Source organism: Cupressus sempervirens, chromosome 7 (assembly GCF_028749045.1).
Source record: "Cupressus sempervirens isolate cs-2001-9-10 chromosome 7, ASM2874904v1, whole genome shotgun sequence".
NCBI lineage: Eukaryota > Viridiplantae > Streptophyta > Pinopsida > Cupressales > Cupressaceae > Cupressus > Cupressus sempervirens.
This window is the reverse complement of record NC_143124.1, coordinates 927255420-927278154: the sequence shown is the minus strand read 5'-3', so window position 1 is coordinate 927278154 and position 22735 is coordinate 927255420. Positions and strand designations below refer to the sequence as shown.

At 34.6% G+C, this 22735-nt stretch overlaps 1 protein-coding gene across 1 annotated transcript in view; it reads left to right on the top strand.

Moving 5' to 3' along the window:
• Window positions 1-824: 824 nt before the first annotated feature.
• Window positions 825-22735, top strand: part of LOC149550596 (rhomboid-like protein 20) — a 43275-nt gene continuing 21364 nt past the window's right edge. Inside the window, exons 1-4 of the mRNA XM_089793587.1 lie at window positions 825-1064; window positions 1242-1342; window positions 4258-4398; window positions 18109-18175. Of these exons, the coding sequence (XP_089649713.1) occupies window positions 1040-1064; window positions 1242-1342; window positions 4258-4398; window positions 18109-18175 (334 nt within the window). The 5' untranslated portion in view covers window positions 825-1039. The remainder of the gene's footprint in view (window positions 1065-1241; window positions 1343-4257; window positions 4399-18108; window positions 18176-22735) is intronic.

The window sequence follows — 22735 nt, the reverse complement described above, 5'->3', positions numbered from 1 at the left end:
TGGATGAATCATGAAAACTATTTCTTATTTTTTATATTACATTAAAATTTAAGAAAAAATCATATAAATCTTAAATTGATTATTACTAATTTGCATCTTTTACAAATATAAAATTAATTAATAATTACAACATAAATCTACAAAATTTGAAATATGCTTATATAGCTTAAATTAGCATTATGAACTTTTAATAGGAAACTTTTATTAAGAAAGTTATAAAAAAATTAAATAAATTATTTCATTTTTTCCGATGTTTCAATAGTGTATTTACTTCTAATTACAAAATTTGAAATATGCTTATATAACTTAAATTAGCATTATGAAGTTTTAATATGAAACTTCTATAATTTTTTTTAAATTAAAAAGTTAAATAAATAATTAAATAATTTTTTTATTTTTTTCCATGCTTCAATAGTGTATTTACTTCTAATTGTTAAGCACACATTAGACAATATATTTTACTGTCAGCTTAATTATTGCACCTTTTGATAGGAATTAAACTTGGTTTCATTGATAAGTAGCCACGTATACAGCAGAGCACTGACTAAATTTCATGCGATGACAGCAACTATAAAAATAAAAATAAAAATAAAAATAAAAATAAATAAAATAAATAAATAAACAACACATCTTCAAGAACATGAATATACCCATGATTCGAGTTAAGTGATCGTCATTATTGTTCTTTTTTTAATTTCCATTATAATTAGCCAAGCAAATGAGGAGGAATAAACGGTTTTCTAAAATTTTGACCAATAATACCCTAAAAACAAATAAATTCAAAAGCCTCCCATAAAAGGGAATGGAAAAGCCTCAAAAAAACCAGAGAACGACAAAATTTTCTGTCCGGAGACCAAGCTAGAAAATTAAATTCACGCTTTTGACAGGGAAAAACGTGGAAGTGCCCTCTGTTTCTGGAGGAATTCAGATCCGTTTCATCCCTTGCTCGATCAATTTTGGTTTCTTCTGTCCATTTTAACCAATATCCGGCCACATTCGTCTGAAAATTTGCGCAATTTTAACCGAAATCCGGGACAAAATGAACGCAGGACCCTCTGGATTTCGTATGGATATTCCGTTTTATTAATTTTTGGTGAAGTTAAATGGTGTCGTTGATAGCAGTTTAGTGCTCATTTTTGTTTTCAAAGAGGATTTATATCACCTTAGTCTGTCGCGATAGATTGGTGTTTAATAATTTGAATTTCAGTTGGGGTTTATTTATTTATTTTTGGCTCATGTAGAACATGCTCCCGTGACAAAAATTTTGGTTCTTCTTTGCGGCGTGGCCTCCATTATTGCCGCCACACAAGGACGGCCGAATTCGTTTAATCTTTCGTATCAGGTACATTTGTTTTGTTTCCTTTTTCTTCTTCATTTGTTCAAACTCCCATTTTGTCAATTCGACTTATCCGATCAGAGAAAGAAGTGAAACGTAATTCTTTTGCTAAATGTGTTGCTGGTCTAGGGATTTAGGGATACGAAGATCATGTAATAATGAGAATTTTTCGGCTTTTTCTTGGAAATAGAATTATGGGATTACTTTCTCGTTTTTTGGTTGAGAGTGTTGAAATTCTCAGCTGGTTTTCCTTATCTAATGGCTATGCCTATTAATATTAGCTATCATCTAATCCTTTTGCGGTCAGCAATAAATTTTGCCATTATTGTCATTCAACAACGTTGATAAGTAGGAGGCGTTTTCTTCACAGCTAGTGAAAATTGTGATACTACTATCAGGATTAATCTTTGAAGTTTTTTGAGTCAAACTCAGTGAACCACTACTCATGAAACACGGGTGAATGGGTTTGGCTCAAAAAGCTACAGAGTTGAATCCTATCACAATTGGACAACGTGTTAGGCATGTTTGCCTTGTAGAACATTTGGATTATAGAAATACACGTACAACTGCTTGCACATTTAATGAACTTGTTATGTAACTAAAGTCCCAAATATTTTAGCCTCAATCTTCATCAATATCAGAGTAAAATAAATACCAGACCTTCCCAGAACACAGGTTATCTCACTTGAACAATAAAGCTGATCTGTTTGTGATTCTACAATCGATGAACTGTTTGTCATGCAGGTATTAGGATTTCATTGGGAGTGCAAGTAGGCGTATTCGTATGGCACCGTCTACAGTGCAACTTGTATGCACCCACTTTCAATAAAAATATAAGTTCTTCCACTATTTAACACTTGATACGGGTGCATATAAGTTGCTCCGTATCCATTGGTGTATTCATATGGCTTATGTACTTGTAGGCTCCTAATCAATTTAGCCACAATTATTACCATCTCAACATAAAAATTTCAATCTGCTTAGAATAATGAGCTACCGGAATTAAGAAGTGACCGCAAGAAAGGAAATGCTGCTACTAGTTTAATGCCCAGGTGGTCCCATGCAAGCCTAACATTAGAAACAGCCGAAATTAATCCATCACCTGAAAATTAGTAGTGGCTTATTTTTCAGTAGAAGCTTTAATTCTTAGTTTCTTTGTTGATTGCAATTTTCCACCTTAGCACACTGTCTGAGAAAACTCGTAATACCCTAAAGACAATAGTTGAATGACACATTCCTGAAATTGTTATCACAACTTATTTCACATGGGATTGCTATATGGCAAATTGCTCTCATGTTTGCTCTGTAGAACTTGCCAAGAAAATCTCGGGAAACCCTACAACTTAAAACTTAAAAAACAGTGCACATGAAAAATTAATCTAGTAGGAACATTGCCTTAATTACAAATTGGTGTCATATGATGTGCACTCTTAAATGACTCAGGTAGCTTGGTTGCCTTTTCGTAAACATAATTAAGAAATTCTCTAGTACTTGCTAAACAACAAAGGACCTAGAATCCTCTTGTCATTTGTTGGAAATTGTCGTCATGCTGCTGCAGTTCTGTGCTACTGATTAACTTACACACAGAACATTGTCTAGATTTTATAAAGAGGCTGCACAGTAGATGCTATAGTTTGATCTTTTTCTGAATCTTACCGTTACAAACATTTTCAGTAAGATGGAAGCGATTTCCAGTTTGTTTGAAACATTTCATTATCTGGAAAATTCCAGTAACATAAAGAAAATAGCTGCAACATGTTTCCAGTTGTTTCTATCCATTTTTGCCATTTGTTCTGATGTTCTGGTTCTATAATTCAGCATTTGGAAATTTATTTTACGTACAATTTTTTGGGTTTTCTAAAAGGTTTTAACTCCACCAAATCCAAAAGTTTCTAGAAGCTTCCTTTTTTTAATATGTGTTTTTATGTTGAATCCATATTTCCTGCTATTGCATTGTCTACCCTAAATTTTGTTGTTTCCTGACCTAGTCGTCACATTTGATTGTCTCATTTAAAGTTTGAACATAGTTGTTTCTGATTCTAATTGCAACATAGTGAAGTAAATTTCTTGGGGTTTTTGTGCATCATATGATCACCTTTCTTGCAAGATATTATCTGGTTCTTGAGAAGAGGTAGGGGGATGAATTTGACACTGGGTAGTGATATTGATATTGATAACTCTATTTAAGCCTTGAAATTCATCCATCGATACTCTTAAAATTAATTGAGCTTTTTTGGTGCCATTTGCAAAACATTCATACAAGTATTAAGGTTTCATCTCACTTACATATAAGACATTAGTATAACTTGTGTTCTCCTAACAATTATCCTACGATTGTTTTGTCATTGTTACTATTTGAAAATTTTCCATATTTTACACTTTTTTTAATATATAGTATTTACCTTTAGGGTGTATGTATCCCTGGCCAAATTATGGAATTATGGATTGTCTTGCTCACAATCATATCAAACCAGTTCAGGTGCCTTGATCTAAGGAAGGGGTAATTGGTATAGGTGGGCCCACACACAAGAGCTTTGAATTGCTAAACTGTTGATTTCTCCAATTCCTTTTTTATGCATCGCAACTAGTTAAACCTAACAATACCATGAATATTGTATATAGTCTTTTCTTAAAATGCTTGATTGCTCCAAGTTTTTTGCTTTACCTACAATGATAAGTTTACTCTCATCTGGAGTTCTTTGCTGATTTTAATAATATTCTAGGGTAAAAGAAGGTGTCATATGTTGCAACAACATCAAACAAAATACTTAAAATGCCAAATCCATTTGCAATTTTGCATACAAGTATATACGAGAATGATACATATTTGTTTGAATTTTCCATCACAGGCTGTTTAAGTTCTGTTAAAGATGCATTTCTGCATTAGAATCTGATCCTCATCTTGTTTATACATTTGACAGGCGATTCTAAAGAAGTTTCATCTCTGGAGGCTATTAACATCTGCATTTGTATTTTCATCAACCTCAGAGTTGATATTTGGCGTTTACTTATTATACTACTTCAGGGTTTTTGAAAGACAAATTGGATCCAATAAATATTCTGTGAGTGTTGCTACTAACCTTACAAATAAAATCCAAAATAATGCTTGTTTATAGTATATATGAGCTGTGGGAGGAGAACAAATGCACTGAGTATACGATTGTGCTCACATGATTAAATGCAGAAGATTAAAAGTATATGAGAGCTTTCAACATATTCCTAAGGCCTAAAACTAGTTTTGGAACTGTTGGGTCATAAAAACACTTTTGAATCAACTTTTATATAGTTTGATATCCAGTCAGTTTGCCAACTACAGTTTTATTATTTAGGGACTTACAATAGCTCAGATTCAGCTGTATGTTGTATTTAGATTTATTAAATGGTCAATATTTTGCCCATGCAGAGCATTTTGGCTTCCACTTTGGAATCTTGTTTCTACATATTAAATATCTATCTGGTTTGCCATAGATATTGTTCTATAACCTCTATTAATTCCTAACACCAGAGCTTTTACCGGAAGAGAATATAAAGAATTAAGAGCATAACTTGTAGTAAGCAAGACATCTTTATACAAGCCATGCTTGTTATTTCATATTTCTTTTTTCACACTGAAAGAGCTCTAGGAATTGACAGCAGAACCTAGAGAAATAGATCTTTAACTATGTAATGAAACTACTGTTTACTTTAGATCCTATATAAAACCTAAAGATAGCATCTGCTCTATGTATCTTTTAACTAGATGCCATGCCTTTTTTTTGAATTCCTGTCATACTTTCTTACAAGGATAAGATTGATGCAATAGTTAAATTCAAAAAGTAAACCCAGACTTTCTACCTGTCAATTCATGGACTAAGATTTAAAATATCAGGGGTTGAACTGTACTTAAGTCTTAAAGACATTGTTGGGAGTCAAATTGTCCCAAGTTTTTTCAAGTTAAGGTTGTAAAGAAAGTATGCCTAGTTAACAGTCTTTTTGTGCAACAGGCTTTGCATACCCTAGCCACTCAACTGCTCACTGCTTGTTCGTGATTTGCTGCCCCCATTGTGGGCAGGTTTTCTGCCACCCTGCTCTGATTGTAGGTTTAAACTGACCCTGAAAGCAGGCTATCCTGATGCCCCAGGTCAAACAAATCTGTTCCAGCAGCATCAAGTGTGTTTGTCCCCAAGCTTGATTCCACACCTATGGTGGAAGTCTTCACTGAAAACTGTTGCTTATTCCATCTATCCATTCTTAGAGCATGCTCATGTGGATGCTCCATAGAACTTTGGTGAGTCCCTTAAGCACTTGATAGATGTTATATCTTTTGTTTGGGGTTCCAAAATATCATGCTTCAAATTAGTTCTGCTGTGGCAGGCCTGTTTGAAGCCATTGGACTCATGATATGTTTTTTTGAAGTGATTGCCCTCTCTGTCAAGAAGTCTAAGCTGGTAAAGATCTGCAGGAAGTGATGGATCCCAAAAGATTCAGAGCTGTTAAATATAAACCCAGAAATTAAGATAAACAGCAATAAGGAATAACCAAAATAGATACAAGAAACACCACAAATTACCCTGGGAAAACCCTTCCATAAATGAAGGGAGAATCCGAAAAATCCAGCCACAACCAAAAATCCCACTTTTATTGATCATAAAATGTTTTAAGTGTACAATTCCTTTCACTTGATGCGATAACACATAGAGAGGCTCTTCACATTACAACTGAAGGTCTCTTCAATTTCCCAAAATATGACTCTTTATTTTCAAATACAACTCTTCGTATTTCCATGCTTCAACGCATGTTGTATGATACATGTCTTTATATTTAATAGTACAATTTATCATAAATGTCCTTTTCAGCTGAACCGAAAGATAAAGATCTCTATCGTAGCTACAATCTCCAACACTCCATCTTAGAGAGCGAGAGATCTTTAGTTGAATAGTCACTCAAGGCTGCAACCAAAGTGTCAATGAATAAAATCTAGATCCTATAAAATTCATGGAATCACTCAACTAAAAACTCTGCAAAAAGCACAACCAACTTTCATCAGAGACTCAACGTGATGTTGTCATGGAATCTCTGAACATGACACTAAAAGAACAATTTACTTGTCATGTCCCCTCATTAGCTTTATCTAGCAATGACATGAGTGTTAGCCTATTATGGAGTCTCGTAGGTTGGTAGTGGTGATCAAGGACTTAGTCAGGGTTTTCAGTGTTTGGATTTGGTATTTCAGGCAATAGTAGATCAATTGAGAGCAGTTCCTTGATTTTAGGAGGAGATTCTTACCTTTTAGGAGGTTGTGACGTTTTCCAGAGTTGAGGTTCTATGAGATCACCCTTGATCTCAATTTAAGGAGATTTGGGTGTGTTCCCTATTTTTTAGTAGTATCCCTAGATTTGAGGGTGAGATTGCTAGTTGGCCCATGTTGTTTGGCATCAGTCACAGGCAGATGACAAACTCAGTTTGATGTATTGGAGGTGTTTGGGTTGTTCCTTGGCTACTTGGGAAATGTTTTAATATATTTAAATGTTCTCCTAAGTTAGCATTTTAATAATTAAAATAAGGCAAAGTGTTTAGCCATTTTGGAGTAATAAGAAGTTTTCTAGCTCCATTTGGATTGATTTGCCTATGTGTAATAGCTCATTGAAAAGAGCTCAGTCTCTCTTCTATTTGATTATCACTTGCCAGGACTTATTTGATCCTTGGAGCTATTTGTCATTAATAAAGTAATGATTTCTCTCTATTTGGACGCCTTTATTGGGGAAATAATGTTATATTATAAAGTTCAAATGAAATTCACTTTAGGGTTCTTTTAGGGTTCGATTTGCCTTAGAGAGGGGATATAAGGAGATGGTAACTTAAAGGTGAGTATCTTTTATCATTTTGTCAACCTATTTTGGACGCCATTGCTCTGGAAGAGCATTCCTCACCTAGGATGCAAACCCTAGTGTTGAGAGTAGATTTGTTGGGGTGTAGCCCTCAACAAGATTAGATTCGAAGGTTCTTATGCATACAATTTGATCAAGGTAGGGGATTGATTTCTTGTATTGCAATCACACTTTGCAGGCAATGGATTTTTAGGGAAGGCGGCCACTTTGGTTCAGCCTGACGTTTCTTTATAGCAGCTCACGCGAGGAATTCTGGAGTGTTTATTTGCAGCAGACTGGAGTTGTCTTATTGCAGCAACTTGGGCTTTATCATTTGAACTTGTTTGGCTGTAGTTGGTTCCCATGTTCAGTTGGCCTCAACCTTGTTTGAAGCACATCTGTATTGGTACTATTCTGAAATAAATTAAACTTTGCTGGTACGGTTTTAAAATCATTTCGAGATTAGTATGTATTGCTACATATGATTTCTATCACTTCTATTTTATTAGTTACTGTTATTTATTCATTGTAATACCTATATTCTAAAAAATACAAAAAAGAAACAACATTCTTCTACAACTTTTGTCTAGCTCTATAAGATCAAAGAAAAATCTACAAGAAAATATAATTTATATAATTAAACATTATAACAGCAGCAGAGCAAATATCCATTTGGGATATTTCATTACTCATTGTGAATAATTATGGAATCATCCGACATGATAGAGTTGTAACAATTATTCATAATCATGGAATCTATCAACATGATAGATGAAAATATTTGTTCATAACTAATAATCATTGACTCACTCAACACGAAAAACTTGCAAACACCACATTCAACTTTCATCATGAACGCACTCAATGTGATGCTGTCATGGAATATCTCAATATGACAAACCTGCAAAAATCACAATCACCTTTCATCACGGACTCACTCAACATGATCTTGTCATGGAATCTCTCAACATGACAAGTTAGTAAGGTTTACAACCAACATCTTATCATGGAACTTCTCAATGTGATATAATCATGGACTCTCTTAACATGACTTCCAATTCCCATCACATAATCATCTCAACTTGATGACATCATAAACTCTCTCTGCATAATGCTCACTATGAATTTCTCATAAGTGAAAAAGTTATCAAGTTGTCCTTACAATTTTAATTTAATTTCACATGAATAATAACTCATAAAGTCACAGTTGAAACTCTTTTCCAACAAGAGTCTTAGAATCTACTAATAAAGGAATTCACAACTGAAATTCTTTTCCAACAAGAGTCTCGAATTCTACAACACCAAAATATTATTAATATGAATAAAATGATAAGGATTCCATAAACACTCCCACTCAACATGAACAACTTTAATCACTACAATAGATAGCAGTTTCTAATAAGTTTGCAAAGGATTAAACAACTCCCTCTGAAGCTGACTAGTCTTTCTCTGAATAGCAGCATTCACATGTCCATTTTCACTCAATATGAAATTATAATTAGCATTCCTAAGAATATTACAATTTATCATAAATATCTTTTTCAGCTGAAGGTGAGCATAACGGCATTAGCACCCCAAAGATAAAGATCTCTATCACAGCTACTCTCTCCAACAAGAGCAAGAGAAGAAATAGGAGATCTATGAGCAGGAAAGCTAGACTCACCAATCTTTTCCTTATGAGCTCAAACAAATTTTCTGCCTTCTATGACCAAGGTAACATTGTCCAATCCAAATCAAACCCTGAAGAGAGGATTCAAAAACCTTGATAGAAGATCTGCCTGAAAAGTCTTTGAAAGAAGCAGATACTAGTACTAGAACGGAAATAGTAGAGGATTTCATTATTCTTGGGACTATTCTTGAATGTATCCTTAGTGGACCATCTACTAGGATTCAAAAACCTTGCTAGAAGACTTGCCAGAAGAGCCTTTGGAAGAAGCAAACACTAGAGCCAGAACCGAAATGGTACATGATGTCATTATTCCAGGGACTAGTCTTGAACTTATCCTTACTGCAACATTTACCAATCAAGGAAGGAAAACAAATAAATAAATCTGAATTGAAGAAGCAAAGCAGAATGTAGTGGGTGAGACCCAAATGACTTTTGAAGATTCCTTCAAAGGCAAAAAGTGTCTAAAAAATGGTAGTGCTCTTATTGAATTGTCAGGGTTAGGGTTGTGCCCTAAAGGAAAATTAGCTAAAAGGTTTTGTTAAAAACTATTCTCTTGCCTCAATAAGAATTCAAGAAATGAAACTTATCAATTCAGCGTGGTGGACTCTTGGAGATCTATTTGCAACATGTCCAAATTGGATGTTATGATGTCATTATTTCTGGGACTAGTCTTGAACTTATCCTTACTGCAACATTTACCAATCAAGGAAAGAAAACAAATAAATAAATCTGAATTGAAGAAGCAAAGCAGAATGTAGTGGGTGAGACCCAAATGACTTTTGAAGATTCCTTCAAAGCCAAAAAGTGTCTAAAAAATGGTAGTGCTCTTATTGAATTGTCAGGGTTAAGGTTGTGCCCTAAAGGAAAATTAGCTAAAGGGTTTTGTTAGTCCCGCCTATACTATAGACGGGAACTATTGTTTTCGCATGCACTATTCCTATTAGTTTGCAGCTTATAAAACAAAATTTTTTACACTATTTCTAATGTTGGAGTGATGTTTTATTTTTATTTTCAATTCTTTAACAAAATTTCTATTTTCTGATTGGATGTTTATAATTTTGCTGGAATTTTTATTAATTTCATTGTTCAGAAATTGAAAAAAATTGTCATGTCAAATAAGCTTCTGCATTTAATAGATTAGTTGGACCATTGATATTCGTGCTTTGAGGAAAACAAAAGCCAATGTGCAATGAACATTGCTATGTACATTAGATATTTAATACCAATAAATAGAAGTCTGTTACAATTAGACAAATATTGTTATATTAGTTTATTTGTCTTTAAATTAAATCAAATTCTGTCCAGATCTTCAAAGAGGACCGAAATGCAAAGTGCAGCAACACATGTGAGCAATAAAGACTAATAATTAGGAAGAACTTTCATTAAGATTTACTTCTATTCCACCAAAATAATATTATATTAAGATATATTTCTTTCAAAATAAAGTAAAGGGTTTTAATTCTATTGCTTTCTTACTAAGCATTATTAGGATATAGAGTATCTTTATGAATAAAATATTTTTAGATAAGATATTAATATAGTTTCTAAATATATTTATTAAAAGGAAATAAATAAATTGAATGAATGAAAGAATAATAAAGGCATATTTCAATTAATTTTGAAATATTATTGTTAAATGAATAATGATTCTTTTGGATAAATTTAAATTAAATGTTAATTAAATTATAAAATATTATGATGACAATTAAAATTTTAATATTGTATGATATTTTGAACTATTATTGTGCAATTTTAGTAAATAAAATAAAATTTCAAATCGAAATCTTGGGGAGTGAAAGGTGGATATACAAACAAATGTCTTATAATCAACTTTTTCGTGCATGTAGTATTTCTTGAGTTAATTCCTTTGAACACGTAGTCTAATTTTTCTAGAAGAACATGATAATATTTAACTTCTTAGACATAAAGACAATATATACACCAAGGCTTCTATTGAGTCAGATAAAATCATGTAATATGAATAGTATTGGCCATGCTTTCAATCATCAACATTGTTTGAGCTTGCCAAAAATTTGATTGTTGCACAGAACCTCATTCTACTATCCAATGTCAATATGTGTTTTGTTATTAAATTTCAAACATGTTTCACCTTAAAACTTTTTCATTCTATCCTTTCTTGCATAAGGCGAGACTAAAGCTCTACAGAGCTCTTGTTAAAAACTATTCTCTTGCCTTGATAAGAATTCAAGAAATGAAACTTATCAATTCAGTGTGGTGGACTCTTGGAGATCTATTTGCAACAGGTCCAAATTGGATGTCATCAGCACCAAAGGAGCCTATAGAAGCCACTTCACTGCATGGGATTCTAATAATCTTAGCGTTATTGATATACAATCAAAGTGACTCTAGCTCTCTTCAACTTTTGAGGCAAGTGGAATCTTCTTGAGATGTTTGAGTGTTTATTCACCCAGTTCTCTTGCCACCAAAAGACAATGTTGACTCTCTATTCTCTTTTACATTAAAGAACATAAACCTACAACCTGATTTTGGTAGATGATTTCAATTAGTTCTTTTCCATTTGAAAAAAAAGTGGCGGCCCAAGAATCTTAAATCCTTTCAAAGAACACAATGAATGAGATTTTTTCCTTGGCTGGGCCTCATGATATCAAGCTCATTAGAAGGCAATACACTTGGTCAAATAGGAGAGCTGGAGACAATTTCATTGCTAAGAGACTTGACATGCTTTTGGCTCATGAAGATATTCTTAATCTCTTCCCCATCATCACTATTAGAATTATTTGAGCACAATCTCTTACCAAAACCATATTCACGTGAATTGTGGTAATAACAAAATTGAAACTGTAAAAAACAGAATAGATTGTATTAACAATACACACTCTCAAATGGAGTTTACATAGGCTAATAATAACGTGAACCAAAAACCAAGTTGTCTAAATAAAGACAACATCTAAAAATAGACTAAACTAAGAAAACTCAAAATAAAGCCTAAATGACCATTAACTAAGTTTTACAAGAACAAGCTAATTTAGGAAGAACCTAGGATATTAAAAATAATCTAAAACCCTCCCTCAATGGTTGTTTTATCAACTACCTTGTAGAAGACAGTACATGTCTTATATTCACAAATTCTTAAAATCATTTTGTTGTTGTTGATACCCAACTTGAATCTGCAAAATTTCGATGACTAAGAGTAATCTAAAAACCAAAGAGGGTTGGCCCCTTCTTTAGAATAGTTTGCAACAAGAGAGTAGAGGCTATCACTGAGTTTGCCGCTAAGATGAGTTTGCCATGAACCCTCCTAGAATCTACAAAGCCCCTGACCATAAATCATCACAAAACATCCAACATAATTTTGGATAATTGAGCAACCCTTGCTTATTAACAAACACACATTGAGAACAACTGTCACAATTTTGAGGTAAAAATGACAAGCCCTCTAAACTATTGCAAACAAGTAGGATGTTCCTAAACAAAGTAGAAGTTACCATGGTTTGAAGATAATAGGGCATCAGTTTTTTTGGAAAAAGGTAAAAACCCTAAAATAGGATCACTTGACAGAAAAACCCACACTAAGTTTGCAAATTACATAATCCAAAATTGATTCGAGGAGAAAAATTGACCAAAACAAAACATGATTTTTGAGGTGAAATATTGATCAAAACCAAACAAACTTGAATCAGAGAATACAAAACAAATTTGTTTTTAGGAAAAAATTATTAAAACCCAACATACAATTTTTGTGGAAAAATTATTAAAACCCAACATATAATGTTTGCAGAAAAAGTATTAAAACCCTCCCATAAGGTAGTCATATCCAGACTGGCTCCTACTGTGATACCATGAAATTTTAAAAATTGAAATAGATTGTATTAACAAAATACTCTTAAATAGAGTTTAGAGACGCTTATAATAGTGTGAACCAAAAGGCAAGTTGTCTAAATATAGACAACATCTAAACATAGACTAAACTAAGGAAATTCAAAATAAATCCTAAATGACCATTAACTAAGATTCTAGAAGAATGAGCTAAATTTAGTAAGAACCTAGGATACTAAAAATAATCTAATAAAAACTAGGGTCGTATTCCCTATAAATGCAATGTGATTCAATTCATTTATATGGTTTTCTTTTCAGAAGTAAAGTGCAGTTGGAACCCTGGGTTTTAGAAGAATGAGCTAAACTTAGCAAGGACCTAGGATATTAAAAATAATCTAATATAGTCATTCTATCAACTACCCTAGAGAAGACAATACATATCTTATAGTTACAAATCCTTAAGAGCATTTTGCTGTTGTTGAGACCCTCCTTGGATTTGGCGAATGTTGATGACGAAGAGTAGCCTAAAAAATAAAGAAGGTTGTCCCCTTCTTCAAAATGGTTTGCAACAAGAGAGTAGAGCCTACCACTGACTTCTCCGCTAAAATGAGCTTGCCACAAACCTTCCTAGAATTTGCAAAACCAAAAATCATCACAAAACATCCAACCTGATTTTGGATAATTGAGCTACCCTTCCTTGTAGACAGGGGCACACACTGAGAACAACTGTCACAATTTTGAGGTAAAAATGGCAAACCCTCCAAACTATTGCAGATGAGTAGGATGCCCCAAAACAAAGTGCAAGATACCACGATTTGAAGATAACAGAGCATTACAAACCTTAAAATAGGATCACTTGATAGAAAAACCCACACGAACTTTGTGAATTACAGAAACTAGAATTGATTCGAGGTGAAAAATCAACCAAAACCAAACATGATTCTTGAGGTGAAAATTTGATCAAAATCAAACAACCCTGGTTCTAAGAATACAAAAAAAATAATTTTTTTGGAAAAAAATATTAAAACACAACATATAATTTTTGAGGAAAGATTAGTAAAACTCTGCCATAAGGTAGTCATACCTAGACTGGCTCTCGCTCTGATACCATGAACTTTAAAAAATGGAATAGATTGTATTAACAAAACCCCTTCTTAAATAGAGTTTATAGACACTAGTAATAGTGTGAACCAAAAGGCAAGTTGTCTAAATAAAGACGTCGTCTAAACATAGACTAAACTAAGCAAACTCAAAATAAAGCCCAAATGATCATTAACTAAGGTTCTAGAAGAATGAGCTAAATTTAGCAAGAACCTAGGAAGCTAAAAATAATCTAATAAAAGCCAGGGTTGTATTCCCTATAAATGCAATGTGATGGGATTCATTTATTTGGTTTTCTTGTTAGAAGTAAAGTGCGATTGGAACCCTTGGTTCCTTTTCAACAATGCCTAAGACTCCTGAAAATTCAAACTCTCTAGATTAAAATCCAATTTGAAAAAATGGATGAAATTTTAGTCTATTTCTGATGTGCCTGAGCATTCCCTTATGCCCAGGCTTCGGAGAATTAAACATATTTCTGAAATGAAGCTTTATAAAAGTTCTTAAAACATAAAGAGATTCTATCCTCTCTTAGTTGCATGTAAAAGCTCATCAGGAGGAACCACATTGGAGGCTTAAGTCCACATGACCTGGCTTTGTATATGTGATGCTAATACCAAATTCTTTCCCAGGAAAATAATTTATTTCAGAGTGATGCCCTCAAGAACAGCAGGGGTGTTTTTGCAAATCTTGATAGCGAACTCTTGGGTTGATCTTTTCAGTGAGGGGACATCTTGACGGCTAACTATTGGGTTGATATATTCAACAAGGGGACAGTTGAGCTGCTGGGAGCACTTAATATCAAGTTGCATGAAAAAAGGGGTGAAATACAGAAATTCAGTTTGTGAGGTGGTCTGTCCCATAGGCTATATTTATCCTGGTGGATGCTAAAATAATTTCTCTCTCAAAATCCATCAAAGGAATCAAAGGAACACAGTCAGAGAAATAGTGGTGGGAAACAATAACACAATTTCTAATAGTGAAGAAATTAAAGTTTATGCTCATGATCACTGCGGAGCTCTTTATCAGAAGTCAAATTGATGCAGTGAAAATCTCTGTGAAAAGTTTTCCATTGCAGAGCTCCAAGGTGTCATTTTTTAATCATGGTTAAAGATAAGGCCTTTGGACATGAGGGCTTCTTAGGCTCCTCAAATATGGGGCAATTTTTTGGTTGTTCATGAAGCAATGCATACAATCAGCAAGGGGATTAAGAAAAGTATCACCATTAGACTTGACATGGCAAATGCCTTCAATAGGTTGGGCTTGCATGCTCTTGGGAACCCTTTTTTAATATTTATTCATTAGTAAATCTTTGGATACCTCATTAATGCTTGGGCAACCCCGAGCAGGAAGGGATCTCAAGGTTTATGTCAAGGTTGTTTTCTCTCTCCTGAGTTTTATATTATTTTAATTGAAGCTTTTGGAAAGGTTCTGTCAGTTGAAATTAGAGCTCTCCTCCCTTTTATAACTCATGTTTGAGGGAGTCACAACTTTTCATGTCAAGCCTTTTGACCATTTAGTAAACTTGACAAAATTTTAGTTATTGTTATGTTTAACAGCATAACATATGAAATTAGAGCATTACAACTAAAGCGAAATTGTCTGAATGGCTGGTGAGATGGAAAATATTCTCAGTGGTGAAAGCCTCATTAAGAGGGGTATCTAATCACCTTATATTTCCTTTAGATGTTTCTTGGGCTCCTCAAATATAGGACTATTTTGTGGCTGTTCATTGAGCAATGCATACCACCAGCAAGGGGATTAAGAAAAGTATCACCATTAGACTTGACATGGCAAATGCCTTTGATAGGGTTGGGCTTGCATGCTCTTGGGTACCTTTTAAATTCATTGATAGGATCTTTGGATACCTCATTGATGCTTGGGCAACCCCGAACAGTAAGGGATCTCAAGTTTTATGTCAAGGTTGTCCTTTCTCTCCCAAGTTTTATATTCTTTTAATTGAAGCTTTTGGAAATGTTCTGTCAGTTGAAATTAGAGTTCTCCTCCCTTTATATCTTATGTTTGAGGGAGTCGCAACTTTTCATGTCACGCCTTTTGACCATTTTGTAAACTTGACAAAATTTTAGTTATCGTTATGTTTAACAGTATAACATAAAAATTAGAGCATTACATCTAAAGTGAAATTGTCTGAATGGCTGGTGAGATGGAAAATATTCTTAGTGGTGAAAACCTCATTAAGAGGGGTATCTGATAACCTTATATTTGCTTTAGATGTTTCAAAGTTGGCAAAACACAATCTCACATTCACTTTGTCTGGGAGGACCCTGCATTTTGATTTCACTCTATCAGTTTTAGGGTCCTTTTATGAAACACAATGAACGTTTAGAAATTAATACCTGGAAATGAAATTCTTGTTACTGCAGTGTGTCAAAGGTAAGTTTATCACTCTCATTGACAAATTGTGGAAAACATCAGGGCTTGCTTCAAAGGAACACAAATGTGAATGTGATTCTAGTGCTGGACTTTACTTTTATTAGTAAGTGAAATATTGTGGGTTTTATCAGCACCTGGCTGGTTGCTCCTTGTTGGAAATTTATTTTAATTATTGGTCTCTTTTTTGATTGGGCCTCAAAAGCCAAATGTGGAATTGCTGCATGGTCTGGACCTCAGCTTAAGATATTAGGCTTCAGCATATATATGGGAGAGGAGTCCAACAATGTTTGTGATTTTAATAACCAAAATCATTTATCAAATTTCATTAATCTGAATTTTCCCTTGTTGGGGGTCATTTCTAGTGGCAAACTGAAGCAATGGTTTCCTGTGATTAAAGGGCTCGTGGAAAACATCAAGGTTTGCTTCAAAGGAACACAAAACGTGAATGCGATTCTAGTGCTGGACTTTACTTTTATTAGTAAGTGAAATATTGTGGCTTTTATTAGCAACTGGCTGGCTGCTCCTTGTTGAAAATATATTTTAATTATTGGTCTCTTTTTTGATGGGGCCTCAAAAGCCAAACCTGGCATTCTGCATGGTCTGGACCTCAGCTTAAGATATTAGAATTCAGCATATATGTGGGACAGGAGTCCAACAATGTTTGTGATTTTAATAACCAAAAACATTTATCTAATTTCGTTAATCTGAATTTTCCCTTGTTGGGGGTCATTTTTTGTGGCAAACTGAAGCAATGGTTTCCTGGGATTAAAGGGCCTTCTGATAATTTTTGAAGGGTGGTGGAGGGCATACAAAGCAGTCTTGTGTATTAGAAGCCGAGTTTGGATTTTCAGAAGTTGAAGATGGGACAGGGATGGGGAGTTTTGGAGCAGGAGATGTTTCTGTGTACTTGATGATAATCCTTAATTTCTTCACCAAATTAGCGGATAAAAATCCCTAACTTTAGCAGAAAAAAGTTGCAAATAGTAAGGAGGTGTACAACAGATATTCGGAAATAATTGTCACACATTCAAAATAATATTAAATTTTTAAATCTGAAATATCTATCAGAATAACAGTGAAACACAAAAATAGTATTTGTAATTATACAAGCCCTATTTTGACTGTGGGATGTTTATTTAAAGCAAAAATAAGAATGTGATATTCGATTAGTTTTATGCTGATTATGCTTCCGAAAATCACAGTAGGTCTTTGTTAAGGCATGTTTTTATGGGTCTTGTTTAAGAATTTGATAATATTAGACACACTGGTTGTTTTGGGAAGACATTGCCAACAGTTTCAGGTATATGATTGTAGGTGGCAGCTTTTTGGTTTTATATGGGAGCTTCCCCATTGTTTTTAGTATTTTCAATTATGCATACATAGTTGATATACATCATCCGTTCTAGTTTCACAACTGTGAAGATGCATAGATATTTGGCCTTTTTTCCTGCCCCTGAACTTTAAGATAATATCTGGACCTCAGGTATCCCGACCCATTGTGTGGGTACCATAATCTCCTTAAAACATAGTCATTTTGAATCCGACGGTATCTACATTTGGGTTATTTTATACCTTGAATTTTTTAATTTGTCCAAATATTTGCTCAAGCTTCCTTTTATTTGCATTCTTTTATCTCTTTTGATTTCTAGGTCAATCTGTACTAGAGCATAAAAATCCTGCCCGCTTACCCGTTTCTGAGATCACACAACCCCATTAAAATTCTATTGTCTAAGAATTTAGCAACGTTAACTGCACTGCCTGTCCAGACATGGTGTTTCTGTTTTGATATTCACTTAAGTATTTTTTAAGAGAAAAATAAAAATTGAAAGAATCATTCTGAATGTTGACAAAAGCTTTCCTTCAAAATTTATAAATGTTTGAGGAAACTTCAGTGACCTCCTTTTTTCTTGGTGGTTATTCTTTTTTCCTCCAATTTTGATTCTAATTGGTATTATTTGTGGTTGCAGGTATTTATCATATTTTCAACAATCTTTTCAATACTCTCCGAGTTAGCAATTTTGATAGGGTTGAAAGGTAAGGACATAACACTTTGGCAAGTTTTATGTTTTAGTATACCTATTGACACAAAACTTTAGACTATCTTGATTGGTCCTTCGAGTTTCTTTTCAATGCTGGAGTTTTTGATGTTGGAATGAGTCACGTGGATCTAATTTTCCATCTTTAGATTGAACAATTTCAAATAAATGTCTGCAGCCCTAGAATATGTACAATATATTTTTGATAGCTTTTCATTACTACAGAGCTGATGATCTAGCATTATAGAGATCACTTCATTAAGATCTTACTGGTAAAAGAGTATTGAACTGTACCCTGTTAGGTATCTCAAAGTGAAGTTTATACTTACTGCAGTGATAGACAATACTCCAGAATACCATGGAGAATAATTGAATATGGTCTGTCAGATTGACATGTTTTCCTCCATGCAAGTCTACTTTCAATAGACATTGCAGAATAGTATAAGTTTCAACATGCACACGGTTGAAAGACAATGCCTTCTCACATCAAACAATGGTTAGTCTCCAATACAAATTTTATCTTCATTTCTGGGTTAGAGTCATCCTTCTATGCCCCTCAACCAAGTTGCAACAAAATATAACAGCAAGATTATCAACTGGTACTGGCTTAGAAATAGTCAAACAAAATGTAACACCATTCTGCTTGCTAAACTTAACCAATCTTGTGCAGTTCTGCAATCAGGGTGTGGATACCATCCTTCATTAGGTCTTCTTCCTATTACGATAATAGATAGCGTCTATTATCATCTAATGGTTATCTATTTGTAATCTATTGTAAATATTAGAATGTTTCTAATATTTTGTTAGCTTGTAGTTAACTGTTAGTTCTCTTTTAGCTAGAATAGAATGTTTCAATTCTTTGCAATCGTTTACTAAGAAAAAATCTTTCATTCTTTTGTATATATTGACCTCTCGGTCTTTGTTAATATCGAGCAAGTATTTTACCAATTACTTCGTAATATGGTCTCAAAGCCAATACTTTAATTTTTTTTTGAAAAATTTATAATTTCCTTCGAAGTTATTTGCTATAATTTTTTGAAATTATTTCTGTGATTTTCTCTACAACCTGTATAGGGTTTCTGTTTTTGAGAAATTCGTCTGTACAAGAAAATTGCTTTTTTTTGAAAAATCTAGATATGATCTTCAAATTGCAACCTGCTGCTGCGATTTGATCTTCAAAGGGAACTTCTACCGTGGTTTTGTCTGCAACCACAATCTAGTGTTTGGAAAAAAGGCCGTTTTTGGAAGACGTTTTTTGCAGACGAGTTTTGCTGCCATTTTCTCATTTGTGCACCTAATAAATCTCCAAGTTCCAGCAACATTTTTGAAGGAATGCACTTCTCTGTGGAAAAATCTGCCGCCGCCTACTTGAAATATCCATTTTTTCTGCAACTATTTCCTTCCATGGCCGACTAGGGTTTTGTTTGAAGACCCTAATTTTTTGACCTTTTTTTTTTTGATTACAGATTCTTGGTGGGTTTTTCAAGAGTTCAACTTGGTTGTTAGATTTTTTTGGGCGCCTCGATTTTCATGCCTCAATTTTTGAGCCAGCAGATTCAAAAATCGACACCATATGCTTTTTGGGTTTTTCGAGCTCTCTTTTGAGCACCCCTTCAATTTTTTTGGGTCTTCCGTTGTTTTTCCTTGAAGTACGTGCCTTCATAGATTTTCACTGAAAAATGTGCTTATGGCATCTTTGACTAATATTTTGCTAGAGGGCAATTCAAAATTCAATGGTTAGAATTATAGCACGTGGAAGTAGCGGATACTAGCAATCTTTGAATATCGGAATACTGATCAAATTGTTCTGGGTGTTACAAAGCATCTGACTGCAATTGGTACAGATCAAGATACATGTTATATTAATAATCAAAAGGCGGTGATGCTTCCCAAATTATCCGTAGCTGATGATCAGCTCCCTCAGATTCCATCTGGCAAAACAACTGCCGAGATATGGGAGCATCTCAAGAGACTTCTGGGACATTAGACAAAAGCAGAGCCTTCTTTCTCAAGAATACTCTGTTTTCTATTATCGTGGATGAGCGAAAATCGCTCCAAGAACACCTAAATAGGATTGAGGAAATCTGTGATCAGTTCTTGCCATTGGATGCAAGATGGAGGAAGAGGACATTGTGGTCACAACCCTCAAAAGTTTCTCCAAATCCTACGAGCATTTTATTTTGACTCTCAACATCACTTCTATTGGTGTTGATATGAAGTTCAGATCTATGCACACTTCTGCTTAACCGGGATCGGTGGAAACAACAATTCAGTAGCAGTTCCAACTCCATCTCCATAGAGCAAGCCTTTGTTGCCAAATCCTTTCAGAAGGATGAAGGTAAGTCCCAATAGTCTTCTCAGCAAAAGTCCTTTGCTATAGCTTTAGAAGGCTCCAGGAAAAAGAACATTCAATGCAACTATTACCACAAGTATGGCCACATGAAATTTGAATGTTGGAAATGCTTAGCTACCCAATCTAAGCAATTAGGTTTGCAACCTAGAGAAAACAATGTAGAGCACACTAAGCCGACATATTTTGCCTTCTACGATTTGATGGCTAAAAGACATGCAGATCATGTGAAGTCGTCTACCTGGTATATTGATTTAGGTGCCTCTCGTCATTTCACCCACCGAAGAGAATGGTTCATTGACTACCGACCTTATTCAGATTCTGTTATTTTTGGTGGTGAAGAAGAGTACATTGTTCTTGGTAAAGGCAACATTTAGATTCAGTGAATCAATTGTTGCGACAATCTCCATCATTGGATGTCACCTTCAGTTCACATCAGTATACCATCACTGATAAGGTGACTCAGTCTATTGTTGCAGTAGGTCTTGAGGATCATGGTCTTTTTCAACTTATTGATTCTGGGGACTTAGCTATGTTTGCTCGACAATCTTCTTTCAGCACACTTTGGCATCAATGGTATGGGCACTTAAATGTGCATTATCTCTCTCAGCTTGCTTGGGAAGAGCTTGTCCTCAATTTTTCAGAGATTTAGACTCAACAGCTTGGAGTTTGTGATGCATGCCAGGTTGGGAAGCAACATCGCACACTTTCACTAGTGGTGATTCATGGTGAACTTCTTAGGTACTTCAGCTTGTTCATGTCGATATCTGCGGCCCTATGGCCACTCTTGTATTTTTTGTTTTTTGTTTATGATTTTAGTAGAAAAATGTGGGTATATTTTCTTAAAAAGAAATAAGATGTATTAATTGTATTTGAGAAGTTTAAACCTTTAGTTGAAAAAGAGCCTGGGAAATCTATTATTACTCTTAGGTCAGACAATGGGGGGGAATTTTGTTGAGTTCTCTAGCTTCTTGGATATGCATGGCATCAAATGCTAGTTAACTACACACCACACACTACATCAAAACAATGTAGTTGAAAATTGGAAACATAACAATCAACAAGAAGTTTTGTGCAAAAGTAGTTAATACTGCTATTTATCTTTTGAACTGGTCACTCAGTGGTGGTCAAAGGTAAGACTTCGGAAGAGGCTTGGTCAGGTGGTAAGCTTAGAATCAGTCACATGAAGGTTTTTGACTCTTTTTCTTTTGTTTGGATCCCTGATGTGTCACGCACCAAGTTGGATGCATGCTTGCTGGATATAGTAGTCTTCACAAAGCTTATCGCTTGATTGACACTGAGACATCTCGTCTCTTGTACAATCTTGATGTAGTTTTTGATGAGCAATGTGGACCATTCATGCCTGTTTCTCCTGTTCCTGATCCAGTAGACTAGCCTATGAAGACTCATGATTTGGGAGTTAGGCTTCCGTTAGGTCCACTTAATGGGAGGGCTCCAACAGCTACTAAAGCTCCAATTATACCAGTGATCCTTGTACAGACACGTCCGACTTCGCCTGTAGGATCACCTAGATTTGTAGATGCTTCACCTGAGTTTGATCCCACATTCTTTTGATGAGGAACCTGATCATAGATCATCTCCTAATACTAATATTGGTCATTCCTCTCTTTGGCCTAAGTGGTGGGATTAGACAATTGTTGATCTTCGTGATAATGAGCTCATTGATGGGAGAATTGCTCGGAAAAAGAACCTACAAAGTCAGTTATCTCCACTTTCATAGCCAACATTCATAGATGTTCGAACCTCAAACATATTATGAGGCTAAAGGAATTCCAGAGTGGGAACAAGCTATGACATTGGCTGCAAATGGGTTTACATAATCAAATACAAGTCTGATGGTACTTTGGATAAGTACAAAACTCGTTTAGTTGCAATGGCTTTTCTCAGCATCAGGGAATTGATTATGAGGAGACCTTTGGTCCTATTGCAATGATGAGCACAATCAAATTAGTCCTAGCAATGGCAACACAGTTTGGCTGGAAGGTCCATCAGATGGACGTCAAGAGTGCTCTCTTGAATGGTGACCTCCATGAAGAGGTCTACATGAGGCAACCTCTTGGTTTCAAGGTTGCTGGTAAAGAACATCAAGTTCTCGGATTAGTGAAAGCTCTCTATGGCTTGAAGCAGGCCTCTAGGGCATGGTACATGAAAATTGGTAACTACCTCAGTGATCAAGGCTTCTAGAGG